Source organism: Brienomyrus brachyistius, chromosome 7, assembly GCF_023856365.1.
Source record: "Brienomyrus brachyistius isolate T26 chromosome 7, BBRACH_0.4, whole genome shotgun sequence".
Taxonomy (NCBI): domain Eukaryota; kingdom Metazoa; phylum Chordata; class Actinopteri; order Osteoglossiformes; family Mormyridae; genus Brienomyrus; species Brienomyrus brachyistius.
In genome coordinates, this window is record NC_064539.1 from 18,332,267 (window position 1) to 18,347,628 (window position 15,362).

Genomic DNA, 15,362 nt, shown 5'->3' on the forward strand with positions numbered 1-15,362 from the left:
ATTAGTTGTTAGAATGCAGTGATTTTTTTTCCATTTCTGGGAATAAAAGTGGTGGTGTGGACGGAAGGCTCAATCAGATGAAAATTTGTGTGTTTCTAAATGAAAATGTATTAGTGTGGACGGGCCCTTAGGCACATGCTATTTCTGGCTATTTGCACCCGGATGTTTTTAGCAGGTGGATGCTATTTGCACCTAGGTGTCAGTAGCTAACAATGATATTTGCACCTAGGTGTCAGTAGCTAACATTGCACCCTGGGTGGAATAGCTAATGTGGCTATTTGCCCCCGGATGTTTTTAGCAGGTGGATGCTATTTGCACCTAGGTGTCAGTAGCTAACAATGATAAGCCAAGCAAACATGGCTATTTGCACCCGGGTGTCAATATTTAATAATGCTTTATTATTATTATTATTATTATCATTATTATTATCATTATTATTATTATTATACCTTTCATATTTGTATACAACTTTGCCACCTTTGGCTGTTCTAGTGATGTGTAGCCAAGCAAACAATACAGTTTTACGTTCTTTTGTGGAGCCAGGGGGCGGGGCCTGAGTTGGCCAGATATAAATAGCTGAACAGATGGGCAGTTCCTATTTGCACCCGGGTGCAAGTAGATACTCTGTAAGTTTTATCCATGTCCTTTCATCCACATCGAAGGGTCGTCCAGGTTTTAGCAAAGTGCCTGTGGTGCCCCACTTAATCCACTTATCGGTGACTGTTCACAGTGCTCAGTGATAGAGTTTATGGACAAAAGTATTGGGACACGGGTAGTAATTACAGGAATGGGCCACATAAGCCACACCTACTGCTGACATACAGGTGTATAATTAAGCAGACAGTCAGGCAACCTCCAGCATCAAGCAATAGCAGCAGAAGAGGTTAGTCAGCCCAGCACTGTTACTGGACACCACTGGTCGATTCTCCACATTGTTGTCCTGCTAGAGCTGCCCTGGTCAACCGCGAGTGAAGTGATTGTGAAGTGTGAACATCTGGGAGCAAGTCCAGCTGCAAGGTGGGGGCCACAAGCTCACAGAAAGGGACCTGATCACCCAGCATCAATACCCAACAGGAATGGCAGCAAATCCCACCGGCAATGTCCCAGCATCTAATGGAAAGCCTTCGCAGAAGAGTGCAGGCTATTACAGCAGCTAAGGGTTAGTCAACTTCATATTAATACTCTTTGATTCAGGGAGATAATGGACAAGCTGATGTCCAGATACTTTTTCTACATAGGGTACATCCAATGTCTGTGATAGGCTCTACCATAGCCCTCTCCTGATGGGTGGCTTTTAACAAGGCTGTAGATGGCTTGTCAGCTCTGTGCCAACCATGGCCACTCCAGTAGCATACAACCACAAAAGTTGCAAAGAAATATTATAAAAGGAACTGATAGGATAGTTAGAATCACACATTGGTGACAGGTGTATGCTACTTACCGTTGGACATTTTAAATGTCATTGGACATCTCTAAACACAGCAATCGCCCTCGTGATTAAACCCACACTTACACACCCAGGGCATTTTGATTATTCATCCATCCATCCATCCATTATTGTAACTGCTTAATCCCCATTTTGATTATCTTTCCAACTAATTGTATATTCGCGTCTTGCTTGATTTTCGGTGGATGCAAGGTCACATTAAGGATGGCAAGACATAAATTGTCATGGTCTCTGCCATGTTGTAAGGATCTGTACTTTTAATAAGGTTGTATGGACTTCTTATATCCAGTGGACATTCAGCTGTTCGTATGTTCCATCTGGCATTGTAAAAATTCCAGCGAACATTTAGCGGCTGTTTTTACTTGCATTTCAGTCTCTCCATTGTCTGCACCTGTTTTGAAAAGACCAGAAAGAAGTAATATGCAGACCTGGTAGCATTTGCTGCCACAGTAGTGAAGGGCTTTGAGAGGCTGGTGCTGGGCCTTATTAATGCACCACCCTGAAGAACCTGGACCCCCTTCAGTATGTATGTTGCCACAAGTCCATAGAGTCCTCCATATCACATGTATTTCACATTACCTTGGGTGGCCATCACTGACAACCTCACGTGTTCACATGAGACCTCAATGGCCACCAGTACGCTCTACCCCCTTGTATATCTAAAGAAGGTCTAGATGCCACCAGCAGGGTTAACCATTTTTTTCAGATGCTCTATGGAATCTTTTCTCTGCAGTTGCATAATATCTTGGTAGAGCAGCTGCTTGGCAGAGGACCACAAAGAACTGCAATGGATGGTGCAGACCGCTCATAGCATTACTGACACACACCTGACAGCAGCCCAAGACAAATACATAACTCGCTGGCTTAGAAACTGCATACTGCATAATTAAGGACTCCAGGCTCCATGAACAGCCACTTTTCTCCCTATTTCCTTCTGTCATGTGATATAGGACAATGAGCACTCAGACCACAATGTTCAGGGACATTTTTTACCTACAGGCAATTTAGGCTTCTTAGCAAAAACTAATTCCAAACAAACCTCTGTAACAATTGACAATGTGACACTCTATTTTCATTCTGATTCTACCCCAATGCACTTCTTGCAAATGTATATGGTTATTTTCTATTATTTGCTGTCTGTCATTACTGCTACACTGGTATTGCATTAATTTTGCACCATGGTCTGCAGGAAGCACGCAGATAAGAATGTCATTGTATTATGCTCACATAAGAATACAAATCTACACTGCATCTAATGTATGTGTGCTGTGCAATGGACTGACATCCCATCCATATTAGCCAGTTGCATTTTTCATATGGCATATACCAAAATTCATTCTAACAACTGATTTTAATGTATATTCCATTTTTTTCCCCATTTTCCTTCAATTTGTGTATTGTATGCCCCAATGACCATTAGCTACATACTCAGATTTTTCTGCCCAAAGCAGTACATGTGATAAAAGATTGGAACCAATTTATTATGGAAAGGCTTCCTTTATCTTTTTTCAAATGTGAATCGTATTATTTATTGTGAAAATGACTATTTTTCTCAAGCTGCCAAATAGAAACAAATTTTACTGGGGAAGATTATTGTTATTGTCATGGACAAACAACCGGATTTTACCGACAAAGGACGAACAAAGACTCCGTTGTTCTTTGATGTGCAATATCTTCAAAGACCAGTTGCTTGTTTCTAATTATTTTACGATTGTCTTTTTTTTTGTATCAATGTTCCCTTGTTTTCTGTCTTGCAGAGCCAATGGTTTGTCTGATGCATCTTCTTCAACCTTCACGCTCCTTTTGTTCCTTGCATTTTGATTTCTCCACATGACAGGAGAGACGATATGCTATTTCTTGCTTGAGAAGAAAGAATATCACAGTAGGAGTCAGCTCCCTTTTTTATCTGCAATGTGCTCCAGCCTCCTCTCTCTGGAGACGTTTCCTGAAATAATGAAATGCAGGAGTCACACAAAAAGCCATTACTGAGAGAAGCAGGTTTCAAGGTGGCAGATGTTTGCTGAAAATATGGCCATACAGACATGAGGCTATTAAATGTTCTCGAGGCCTGTGGGAGAGATAGATTCTTTTTGGGGAAAAATGAGCATAAACAGGGTTTGGCCCCCCCCCCCACGTACAACAGACAAAAGGGGGAAAATATTTAGGTTTAAATTGCTGAGAAGCACAACCATTTGTGTCATCTATGAGTCAGAAGCAGATAGCACTTAGTGTACAGGCCAAAGCAGAGAGGAGAGATACTCCACAGGGCTGAGTAACCGTGCTCTTGGCATGTGGAAGAACCAGACACTTAAGAAGTTCCAACACTAGATGCTAATGTACATAAAACTCCAATATTTTGCTGGCTTATCCAAACAGACACTGACACAGATGCCAGCCAGCTGCAAGAACATGCAATTCTTGCCAAAAATCACAGATGAAAAGGTGGTTCTTTGTGCTGATATGAATTTTAAACAAATGGCAGGAGATTAACTGAGAGACACACATTTTGAAAAAAAAAATCAGACGTGTAGTATTACCATTAATGCCACAAACAGCTTATGCGTGTAACTACGCAGTTTGTATATGCCTCTGGTAAACATTTACTTCATATTGTGACCATTAAAATGTTCATATTTAAACATTTTGAGTCGTCAGTCATAATTCGGCATATTTACAGTCAGGACTTTAAAGCAGCTCAGTTTCTGTACCCAAAAAAAGCATCTATGTGATATATATTTGTGATTCAATAGAAAAACTACGTAAGCTATGTATGTTAAATGTAAGGGTTTGAACTGAATTGTAGAATGAATCTTGTACAGATACACGGACAAGATGGAGAACCCAACGCAATCTATGTGACCTAAATGCTGGGTTCTATGAGGGATGCTTGCTTGCCTGAAACTCTCCACTGCCTTTTCAATTCTTCATGCCAGACATCAGATGTCTAATATTTCAGCTTTGCCATTAAAGATGCTGCAAGTATTTCATTATGTTCATGCCCTGCCGTCATTTCTGCCTGGAAGGCTCGGGAGAAAACACAGCACTGAAGTGTAGCAGCTTACTTTAGACATCATTAATGGAATCGTCCTTATTATTATTGCCTTAGGATCGCATGCCTTGTAAAGTGTGACATTTCAAAATAAACATTACAAAAAAAAAAAAACATTGAACTTGCGTTGTACATTGGTAATAACTTCTGAAAGATATTTAAAAATGAAATCCTGTGAAATGTAAAATGGAATCAGATGTAAATATCAGATTAACCCATTATGGAGACATGAAGATTAAGAACAGCATAACAAAGGATAAGGAAAGTAATTTTTATGAGGCTGTGGCATTTAACTGATTTTAGATTAAACTTAGCAAAGAAATACCAAACAAACTGAGCTTATATGGTAATATATGCAGTCTCATTTAAGGACTGGCACAACCCTATAAGGGGAAACACTCAGGTGTAATTGAGAATTTTCAGGATTTTCAGCCCCGGTATCATGGTTTTTTTAATCGGCCACGCTGTACGTCACATCACACACACATTGGAGCTGCTAGAACGTGTTGACTAGCAGAAAGATACTACTGATTGCTAGCAAGCACCTGCACGTTCACTTGAGTGGAAATCTGCAGAGGTCTCTTTTTTACTTTCCACTTTTTCCATACACTAAATGCTTTTGATTACTTTAGCATTCTCTGCTTTCTCTCCAGTGAGAGAAATCTATTTTGCTAAACATTACATGTGGTTCAGTATTTATGACATGCAAAGCAGAATGCTGAATCTGCTTTAAGAGTGCCAACTGATATTAATGGTTAAGCTAGGTGCTGACAAAATAGATTTTTGCTTCTAAACACAGAGAAAATATACAAAATACCTGGAAGGGATGTGTCCTTTCCCACATCATATGGAATGTCTTGTACCACACAGGGAACATGAATATTGTCTAATGTATTAATGAATTGTTTCGACCTGTCTTTTTCACATTAAGTTTTTTGCAAGCTATCATGCACAAGTTAATGTTAGTAAAATGCTATTTCTACTTCTTCCTGATTAACACAAACATAATAGAGCTATAGAACCAACCAATTATCTAGTTTTTAGACCATATTATATTTTGAGACATAAATTGTGGGAAGACAATTTCATATTAACTTGGTGTTTTTTTGTCCTATTGACCTACCTGATCATTCGTGTGACTTGGTTTATTGCAGACGACTTAAATAAATTCTTTGCTATTGAATGTGCCTAAACAAACTAGTAGACAACATCTCTCCCGACACTCTCTTTAGGTGAGGTCGAAACCATATTATGATGCGTTGTACCTCCTTGAGCTCTCCAAAGGTACCAAGCAGTTGAACCTTAAGCAATATCTTTGAACAGTTTTGATGATTTTTTAAGTATTGCCTTTATTGTCTTGTTTGAAACAATAGAGAACAGACACCTTTTCTCAATAATATGCGAACATATCTTTTATGTTGCCTGTCCTTTGATATCTCAGTCTAAGTCTTTGATTCTGAAAAATCCCAAAACCTACAGTATAATATTTCTCAAGATCTGTTTATTTCTTGATGTATGTAGCGTGTTCCTTTGTCAGGTGCCCACCCCCAATTTCAGAATGACTCAATGTTATCTTTTAGACAGTTATGCCCCTTTGCAAATGACTGTATTGAAACCAAGCAACTTCTAGTTCAGTTTCTTTCATACTTCACAATATACAGTCCCAGTCAAAAGTTTGTACACACCTACCTGTAGAAAGGTTTATCTGTACTAGAATCATTATAAAAACATCAGAACTATAAAGTAACATATATGGAATAATGCACTGACTAAAAGTAAATTAATCAAAGAAATTATAATTTGTTTGGGGGGGAGCTCTGTGGTTTGGGACTCAGAAGGTTGCTGGTTCGAATCCCATGGTCAGCAGAGTGATGCCACCATTGGGCCCTTGAGCAAGGTGCTTAACCCCAGTTGCTCCAGCCACTGGCTGACCCTACTGTCTCCTGTAGGCCAGTTTCATGAGGTGGCCTCCTGGGATGCTTTTCCAGCTGTCCTGGAGATCCCAGAAATATCACTCATTGAAATGAAAATGACTTTAGTTCCATTCCATGATTGCTGATAACCAGCTAACCTCTAAGCCACTTGAGAAGTGTGGGGTTGCTGGTGGTGAATCTTCCCAAGCTTGCTAGGGCAGATCAGCAGAATGACGTTACGTATTTTATATTCGGTGAAAAATGAAAGATCGATCTATGTAAGTATGTTGCGGGCCAGAACTTTGCGACCTCTTATAAATGGTGAATGAGCCAATGTAATCCCTCGTCCCCCACTACAGAAAATGGCTGATCATCTATCATCCTCATTTTTTCAGTAGTTGTGTGGTACTGTTAATTTTGAATACTGAAGTTTAAATATTTGCTGTCAATATCGGTATGTTAATGGATATGTCATGCATCTTTCGGCCTACATAGATGTGTTTTGGGTGTAACAAACAATAAACCAATCAGGATGGCACGTCACCTCACCTTTAAAAATCAGCCGCACATGATCTACGGCGGATTGCTATTATAATGGTGCATTTGCCCGGCAAACTGGATCGCTTTTCGCCTGAGGAAATGGACGTGCTCATGTGCGAGGTGAACATACACAAGCACAAAATTTACAGGATCACTACTGTTCCACCTAAGCCTTTCAAGGTGAAGCAGGTGTGGGATGAGGTAGCAGTGAGTGTTGCCGTGTTTTCAGGCATCACCAGATCAGTGCTGAAAGCGGTATAATGATGTCAGAAGACGGGTTCGACGGAAGTTCGCTGCTGGACAAGCACAGCGACTGGGAGTGTGGACTTAATGATGCTTCTCTGCTTTTTTTTTAATTTGAACTTTGGGTCTATGGTTCGCAAAATATAAATGAAAGTGTAATCTTTGTTCAAACAAAACAACCTACAGTTTTTAAGGTGTTTTAAAATGTTCAAATAAAAGGTAATAGGGCTGTTATTTTTCTACTCTCACGATTTAGCTTCCTTACCAGGCTACAGATGATTCAGGTCTTCTGCCAGCTGATCCCTCCTTGTCCCCGCTGTTGCTGCCGTCCACTCCTTTGTTGGCATCGGGACATGAAGTTCGGCATCACACCTTATCATTGCATCATAAGTCCCATAATGCAATGTTTCCCAACCCAGTCCTCAGGGAACCCCGGACAGTTCATGTTTTTGCTCCCTCCCAGCTCCCAGCCAATCGGGAACACCGAATACCTGGCACAGGTAAATACCTGGTATAAAGGAAATAAAATAAAGTAACAAAAAACCATTACTACACCTCAAGTGCATACCTATACCAATAATGAGGGCCGTGCACTTGCACGTTTCTGAAATGCGCCGCATATACAGTATAATATTTAACAAGGCGACATTGACTTTAGACGTTAGTCACATGCACAGTGTCATTTCAGTGCCTTAAAAAACAACATTCCTACGAGCAGGAAGTGGGTGCAAAATTATTTGCTATTTTGACGACGTGCAGGCATGGTGTGAAAACGAGCAATGCGCTGGTACGAAACCAGCGAAACCACATTGCGTCGTGCTTTTTGTGGAAAATAGGGCCTATTGTGTAATGTAAAAGGATAAAGGGAAAAGGGAGAAATATGGTTGGGCAGTGGTTAGTACTGTCATTTTACACCTTTGGGACGAGGGTTCAAGCCTTCATCCCCCTCTCTCTGTGTACTCCTGCTCCCCCTCCACAGTGCAAAAACATGCTGAAGTTCATTAAGGTTACCAAATTGCCTATGAGTGTGCCTTGCACCCCTACCCTGTAGGGCTGTAGACCCCCACATGTCATGTTGAGCAAGTTTACCCACAGGAACAATAAAGGATTGATTATTATAAGACAAACAGTTATGGTAGATGGATGGAGAGAAACTTATTCCTCAAGAATCATGAATCACAATCTCATTTCTGAGTGAAAAAAATACATATTTCTATTTCTAAATTATATTATTATATTTTGCCCAGAATCATGCCGTCCAATAATGAGGCAAAAAACACATGTAGCGTTTGCGTAATAATTAGTCTAAATGCCATGGGTTTGCACAGTGCATACAGGTGTACAACTGCAGGCGTCCATGTATGTTATATAGTATATATACTTGGATGGAGTACAAATAAAGAAGCTCTATCATATTTTTCTCACTTATCAGGCCTGAGGCTGATTGTTTGCCAGTTGTGGTCTCCATAGTTACCAGCTGCTTCGAATTAGACTGCATGAGGCGGGAAAGTTAAAAGCTGGAAGTGTCGCAGAGCTGGCTATTCGGCGTGTGAGCGCGTAGCTGAGGGAGACTGTGTAGCACTGAAGGCCATGCAGCAGTTTCCTGGCTGATTTCACCTTAGTCCAGTTGTGTTCTTGTAGGAAATGATGGCGCTTGGAGTTAATTTAATGTAAGTTGAGCTCAAATGAGGGTTGTGCAGCTTTAACACTGCAAGGTATTTGCTGAGTGCATCTGATCTCCTCTTTTCTGCAGGGTGATTTGCTTGGTGGTTGTCCACTACACTGATGTGGGACGGAGTAAGTGCTGATTATGTATGGGATTGTGGGGCTGGTTGGGAGAACTTGAGCGCTAATGCCTTTACCCTTGGTGTTGTGCTTATTCTTGCTCTTGTCTCACCCACAGGCGCTGGCATTGGATTTCCTGTGAAATGCGACTTGGGTGCTGGGTCTTCTGGCACCAGCTCTGGTCCCAGTGAGGTGCAAGTGGCAAAAAGCACCTCTGGTTCTAAGGAAGGCACTGCATCATACTTAACTGGCACTGTAGGTTCCCAGAGTGGCCAAGGATCTTTCCAATATGTGGCAGTCCAGCCTGACTCTGGCCCTATTGGTAGATATGCTTCTACAGTATTTGTTGACTTCGGTAGGGTACAGGGGCAAGTAGTGTCCCAGCAAGGCCTAACTGGTTCCCAGCAGCTAGGATCAGGACAGGGTTATGCTGGTGCCCAGCAGCAATTATACCAAGGCCAAACCAGTGCCCAGCAACCTGGTTCTAAGCAGAGCTACACCACTTCCCAGCAGCTGGCCTCTCAGCAAGGCCTAACTGGTTCCCAGCAGCTAGGATCAGGACAGGGTTATGCTGCTACCCAACAGCAATGGTCCCAAGGCCAAACCAGTGCCCAGCAACCTGGTTCTAAGCAGAGCTACACCACTGCCCAGCAGCTGGCCTCTCAGCAAGGCCTAACTGGTTCCCAGCAGCTAGGCTCAGGACAGGGTTATGCTGGTGCCCAACAGCAATGGTCCCAGGCCTTAACCAGTGCCCAGCAACCTGGTTTTAAGCAGAGTTACACTAGTGCCCAGCAGCTGGCCTCTCAGCAAGGCCTAACTGGTTCCCAGCAGCTAGGATCAGGACAGGGTTATGCTGCTACCCAACAGCAATGGTCCCAAGGCCTAACCAGTGCCCAGCAACCTGGTTCTAAGCAGAGCTACACCACTGCCCAACAGCTGGCATCTCAGCAAGGCCCAACTGGTTCCCAGCAACTAGGTTCAGGACAGGGTTATGCTGGTGCCCAGCAGCAATGGTCCCAAGCCTTAACCACTGCCCAGCAGCTGGCCTCTCAGCAAGGCCTAACCAGTGCCCAGCAACCTGGTTCTAAGCAGAGCTACTCCACTGCCCAGCAGCTGGCCTCTCAGCAAGGCCTAACTGGTTCCCAGCAGCTAGGATCAGGACAGGGTTATGCTGCTACCCAACAGCAATGGTCCCAAGGCCTAACCAGTGCCCAGCAACCTGGTTCTAAGCAGAGCTACACCACTGCCCAACAGCTGGCATCTCAGCAAGGCCCAACTGGTTCCCAGCAACTAGGTTCAGGACAGGGTTATGCTGGTGCCCAGCAGCAATGGTCCCAAGCCTTAACCACTGCCCAGCAGCTGGCCTCTCAGCAAGGCCTAACCAGTGCCCAGCAACCTGGTTCTAAGCAGAGCTACACCACTGCCCAACAGCTGGCATCTCAGCAAGGCCCAACTGGTTCCCAGCAACTAGGTTCAGGACAGGGTTATGCTGGTGCCCAGCAGCAATGGTCCCAAGCCTTAACCACTGCCCAGCAGCTGGCCTCTCAGCAAGGCCTAACCAGTGCCCAGCAACCTGGTTCTAAGCAGAGCTACTCCACTGTCCAGCAGCTGGCCTCTCAGCAAGGCCTAACTGGTTCCCAGCAGCTAGGATCAGGACAGGGTTGTGCTGGTGCCCAGCAGCAATGGTCCCAGGCCTTAACCAGTGCCCAGCAGCTGGCCTCTCAGCAAGGCCTAACAGGTTCCCAGCAGCTAGGATCAGGACAGGGTTATGCTGGTGCCCAGCAGCAATGGTCCCAAGCCTTAACCACTGCCCAGCAGCTGGCCTCTCAGCAAGGCCTAACCAGTGCCCAGCAACCAGGTTCTAAGCAGAGCTACACCACTGCCCAGCAGCTGGCATCTCAGCAAGGCTTAACTGGTTCCCAGCAGCTAGGATCAGGACAGGGTTATGTTGGTGCCCAGCAGCAATGGTCCCAAGGCTTAACCAGTGCCCAGCAACCTGGTTCTAAGCAGAGCTACACCACTGCCCAGCAGCTGGCATCTCAGCAAGGCCTAACCAGTGCCCAGCAACCTGGTTCTAAGCAGAGCTACACCACTGCCCAGCAGCTGACCTCTCAGCAAGGCCTAACTGGTTCCCAGCAGCTAGGATCAGGACAGGGTTATGCTGGTGCCCAGCAGCAATGGTCCCAAGGCCAAACCAGTGCCCAGCAACCTGGTTCTAAGCAGAGCTACACCACTGCCCAGCAGCTGGCCTCTCAGCAAGGCCTAACTGGTTCCCAGCAGCTAGGATCAGGACAGGGTGCTGTTGGTGCCCAGCAGCAATGGTCCCAGGCCTTAACCAGTGCCCAGCAGCTGGCATCTCAGCAAGGCCCAACTGGTTCCCAGCAACTAGGTTCAGGACAGGGTTATGCTGGTGCCCAGCAGCAATGGTCCCAAGCCTTAACCACTGCCCAGCAGCTGGCCTCTCAGCAAGGCCTAACCAGTGCCCAGCAACCTGGTTTTAAGCAGAGCTACTCCACTGCCCAGCAGCTGGCCTCTCAGCAAGGCCTAACTGGTTCCCAGCAGCTAGGATCAGGACAGGGTGCTGTTGGTGCCCAGCAGCAATGGTCCCAGGCCTTAACCAGTGCCCAGCAGCTGACCTCTCAGCAAGGCCTAACTGGTTCCCAGCAGCTAGGATCAGGACAGGGTTATGCTGGTGCCCAGCAGCAATGGTCCCAAGGCCAAACCAGTGCCCAGCAACCTGGTTCTAAGCAGAGCTACACCACTGCCCAGCAGCTGGCCTCTCAGCAAGGCCTAACTGGTTCCCAGCAGCTAGGATCAGGACAGGGTGCTGTTGGTGCCCAGCAGCAATGGTCCCAAGGCTTAACCACTGCCCAGCAGCAATGGTCCCAAGGCCTAACCAGTGCCCAGCAACCTGGTTCTAAGCAGAGCTACACCACTGCCCAACAGCTGGCATCTCAGCAAGGCCCAACTGGTTCCCAGCAACTAGGTTCAGGACAGGGTTATGCTGGTGCCCAGCAGCAATGGTCCCAAGCCTTAACCACTGCCCAGCAGCTGGCCTCTCAGCAAGGCCTAACCAGTGCCCAGCAACCTGGTTTTAAGCAGAGCTACTCCACTGCCCAGCAGCTGGCCTCTCAGCAAGGCCTAACTGGTTCCCAGCAGCTAGGATCAGGACAGGGTTGTGCTGGTGCCCAGCAGCAATGGTCCCAGGCCTTAACCAGTGCCCAGCAGCTGGCCTCTCAGCAAGGCCTAACAGGTTCCCAGCAGCTAGGATCAGGACAGGGTTATGCTGGTGCCCAGCAGCAATGGTCCCAAGCCTTAACCACTGCCCAGCAGCTCGCCTCTCAGCAAGGCCTAACCAGTGCCCAGCAACCTGGTTCTAAGCAGAGCTACACCACTGCCCAGCAGCTGGCATCTCAGCAAGGCCTAACTGGTTCCCAGCAGCTAGGATCAGGACAGGGTTATGTTGGTGCCCAGCAGCAATGGTCCCAAGGCCAAACCAGTGCCCAGCAACCTGGTTCTAAGCAGAGCTACACCACTGCCCAGCAGCTGGCATCTCAGCAAGGCCTAACTGGTTCCCAGCAGCTAGGATCAGGACAGGGTCATGCTGGTGCCCAGCAGCAATGGTCCCAAGCCTTAACCACTGCCCAGCAGCTGGTGTCACAGCAAGGCCTAACTGGTTCCCAGCAGCTAGGATCAGGACAGGGTTATGTTGGTGCCCAGCAGCAATGGTCCCAAGGCTTAACCAGTGCCCAGCAACCTGGTTCTAAGCAGAGCTACACCACTGCCCAGCAGCTGGCATCTCAGCAAGGCCTAACTGGTTCCCAGCAGCTAGGATCAGGACAGGGTTATGTTGGTGCCCAGCAGCAATGGTCCCAAGGCCAAACCAGTGCCCAGCAACCTGGTTCTAAGCAGAGCTACACCACTGCCCAGCAGCTGGCCTCTCAGCAAGGCCTAACTGGTTCCCAGCAGCTAGGATCAGGACAGGGTTATGTTGGTGCCCAGCAGCAATGGTCCCAAGGCTTAACCACTGCCCAGCAGCTGGCATCTCAGCAAGGCCTAACTGGTTCCCAGCAGCTAGGATCAGGACAGGGTTATGCTGGTGCCCAGCAGCAATGGTCCCAAGGCTTAACCAGTGCCCAGCAACCTGGTTCTAAGCAGAGCTACACCACTGCCCAGCAGCTGGCATCTCAGCAAGGCCTAACTGGTTCCCAGCAGCTAGGATCAGGACAGGGTTATGCTGGTGCCCAGCAGCAATGGTCCCAAGGCTTAACCAGTGCCCAGCAACCTGGTTCTAAGCAGAGCTATACCACTGCCCAGCAGCTGGCATCTCAGCAAGGCCTAACTGGTTCCCAGCAGCTAGGATCAGGACAGGGTTTTGCTGGTGCCCAGCAGCTGGCCTCTCGGCAAGGCAACTGCAGTAGCTGGACCCTCTACCAGAAGGGTGTAGGGTCTCAGCAGGACTACCCCACTGACCAAGGCCTAGTATCCCAGCAGGGCTCTGGAACCGCAGTCAGTTTGGTTTCTGGCCAGACCTTTGGGTCTATTCAAGGCTTTGGTTCCCAGGCTGCCTGGAGTAGTGGGTCTGCAAAGGGAGAGTACCAGCTTGGCTCAGCCTTGGCTCCAAGTGCACTCAACCCTGGAAGAGGTTGACTTGGAGATCTTTGCAGCCTTTCATTCCAGGTAAGGTGAAGGCCTTTTGGGTTGTGCCAGCTTCCATTTGAGTACATCTGACATGTGACTCCTTTTCACAGGGAACTAATTGTCTGGCTGCCCACTGATGGAACACGAACTTGACCAATTTCTTCTCAGTGTAGCTTGCTTTTGTAGGTTCTGCTATACTTTGTAAGAAGCTTTGACGCCCAACTTGTGCCTGTTGGCTTCAAATAAATGGCTTGATGTGAACTTGTCTTGTGATTTTTGTTTTTCTGTGGCTGATCTGACCTTTACAGTAGGCAGCGCTGTGAGGTACCTGCTTCCATCATTTTTCTTATCTGATGGACAGATTTGTAGATCCCTTCATTACACAACAGCCCATTGTATCACTACCTTGGTGGCATGTGAATAGAAATGCATGCCAATATCTCACCTCCATTTCTGTTAATCTGAAGGTTGGTTTATAAATGTGTGGGATGCAAGGGGCACTTGACAGGGACACCATACCCTGTAGGGTGACTGTATGCCTCCACCTTGGCCTAGTGCTCATTAACAGCCTGGTAGCTGTAACACTTAATACAGTGGGTTAGGCACTTGACGGCCAGACATGGTGCCTTTCCCAAACTGGCTTCTACAGCTCTTCCATACTGGCTTCCATTTGGAGGAAGGGTCCACCATATCAAGGGTCACTCCAGAGAAAGGATGTGTTGGGGCAGGGTCAGAGGTACCAAACCTTTGTGTCCATTCCCTGATTAGCCAGCAGATGTTGATGGCCATCCCATCTTGTTGCTCCTTGCTTAACCCTCTGCTACCTTAGACTGCCAGATGGCTCTGGATGAGTGCTTGGCTTAGACTACATTTCCTTAGGGGTTTGAGGCACTTCAATGATCAGCCTCTGCATTTTTCCTTCTGAGTTTCTAGGTTTGTCCTCGTGTTCTTGTTCCAGCTTTTTACTCTAGCTTTAGGTCTTGTATGTTCCTTAGCTCTAGTGTGTAGTTCACCTGGGTTTTGTAGCTCTGCCCTTGGTGTTTGATCCACGCCTTTGAAGTGCCTGCCTTTGTTCATTTCCTGAGCTGCTCTGTATGAATGCTCTGGTGTCAGTTGCCGTTCCCTCATCTGTTCTTGCTTCTGGTGTAGTCTTGGTTCCTTTTTTGTTTCGTTGGTCCTAGTTTTTCCTGACTCTTCATGGTTTTTACCTCACTTGATCATGACCCCTGGTGGTCCTTTTGTTTTAGGGTTCACCCCAGTGTTTAACAAACCCCTTTTTGTCTTGGAGCCGGTAGTGGATTGTCACCTTTCTCCTGCCAGTGCCATGCCATGGACTATGGGGGAAATCCAAACAGAATGAACAAACCACATAAAATAGGTGTATGAATCTTACATTTTCCAGTATCTTGTGGATCATGGCAACAGTTGCAGCTTCTGTAATCTAAGGAAGTCGTAACACAACGGTTCCTGTTTCTGCTGGAGAAACGAAGGTTTGTCCCAAAGCTTGCTGCTGTATTTGTACCCTTCACCTTAAGGAAGGGAACTTCCAGCTGTGAGTGTGGTTACAAACAGTGCACTGATTCAGCATGAGTTGGGAGGGTGAAAGGCCTTGACTTCCTTTGAGCAAGTCCATTATAGTCCTCCACTACTTAGGGATACACAGAAGCAATGCCCCAGAGTAAAAGGCATATTTTCAGACATTGAATCCCATTAGTGCTATAACCCAAAGTCTTTGAAATGACAG

General features: G+C 46.2%; 1 protein-coding gene across 50 annotated transcripts; it reads left to right on the top strand.

The window, feature by feature from the left end:
• Nucleotides 1-8,719: 8,719 nt before the first annotated feature.
• LOC125746770 (uncharacterized) lies at nucleotides 8,720-13,879 on the top strand. 50 transcript variants are annotated; one of them, XM_049021162.1, is made up of 12 exons: nucleotides 8,720-8,862; nucleotides 8,946-8,989; nucleotides 9,096-9,455; nucleotides 9,597-9,737; nucleotides 9,879-10,055; nucleotides 10,197-10,271; nucleotides 10,626-10,973; nucleotides 11,046-11,436; nucleotides 11,614-12,539; nucleotides 12,645-12,995; nucleotides 13,101-13,657; nucleotides 13,729-13,879. In XM_049021162.1, the coding sequence occupies exons 1-11, from the start codon at nucleotides 8,837-8,839 to the stop codon at nucleotides 13,625-13,627; spliced, it is 3,366 nt and encodes a 1,121-aa protein (XP_048877119.1). In that variant the 5' UTR covers nucleotides 8,720-8,836; the 3' UTR covers nucleotides 13,628-13,657; nucleotides 13,729-13,879. The 50 variants fall into 50 exon arrangements, with proteins under 50 accessions (XP_048877119.1, XP_048877135.1, XP_048877121.1 ...); XM_049021178.1 differs by having other exon boundaries at nucleotides 13,242-13,657; XM_049021164.1 differs by having other exon boundaries at nucleotides 12,645-12,926; nucleotides 13,032-13,657.
• The last annotated feature ends 1,483 nt before the right edge of the window (nucleotides 13,880-15,362 follow it).

Bases quoted from the DNA above. Each gene is read 5' to 3' on its own strand.
- LOC125746770 (XM_049021156.1), top strand. From the start codon at position 8,837: ATGATGGCGCTTGGAGTTAATTTAAT. The intron at 10,272-10,625 runs GTTCAGGACAGG...CCCAGCAGCTAG, and splicing joins AACTGGTTCCCAGCAACTAG to GATCAGGACAGGGTTGTGCT. The intron at 10,974-11,045 runs CTGGTTCTAAGC...GTGCCCAGCAAC, and splicing joins CTTAACCAGTGCCCAGCAAC to CTGGTTCTAAGCAGAGCTAC.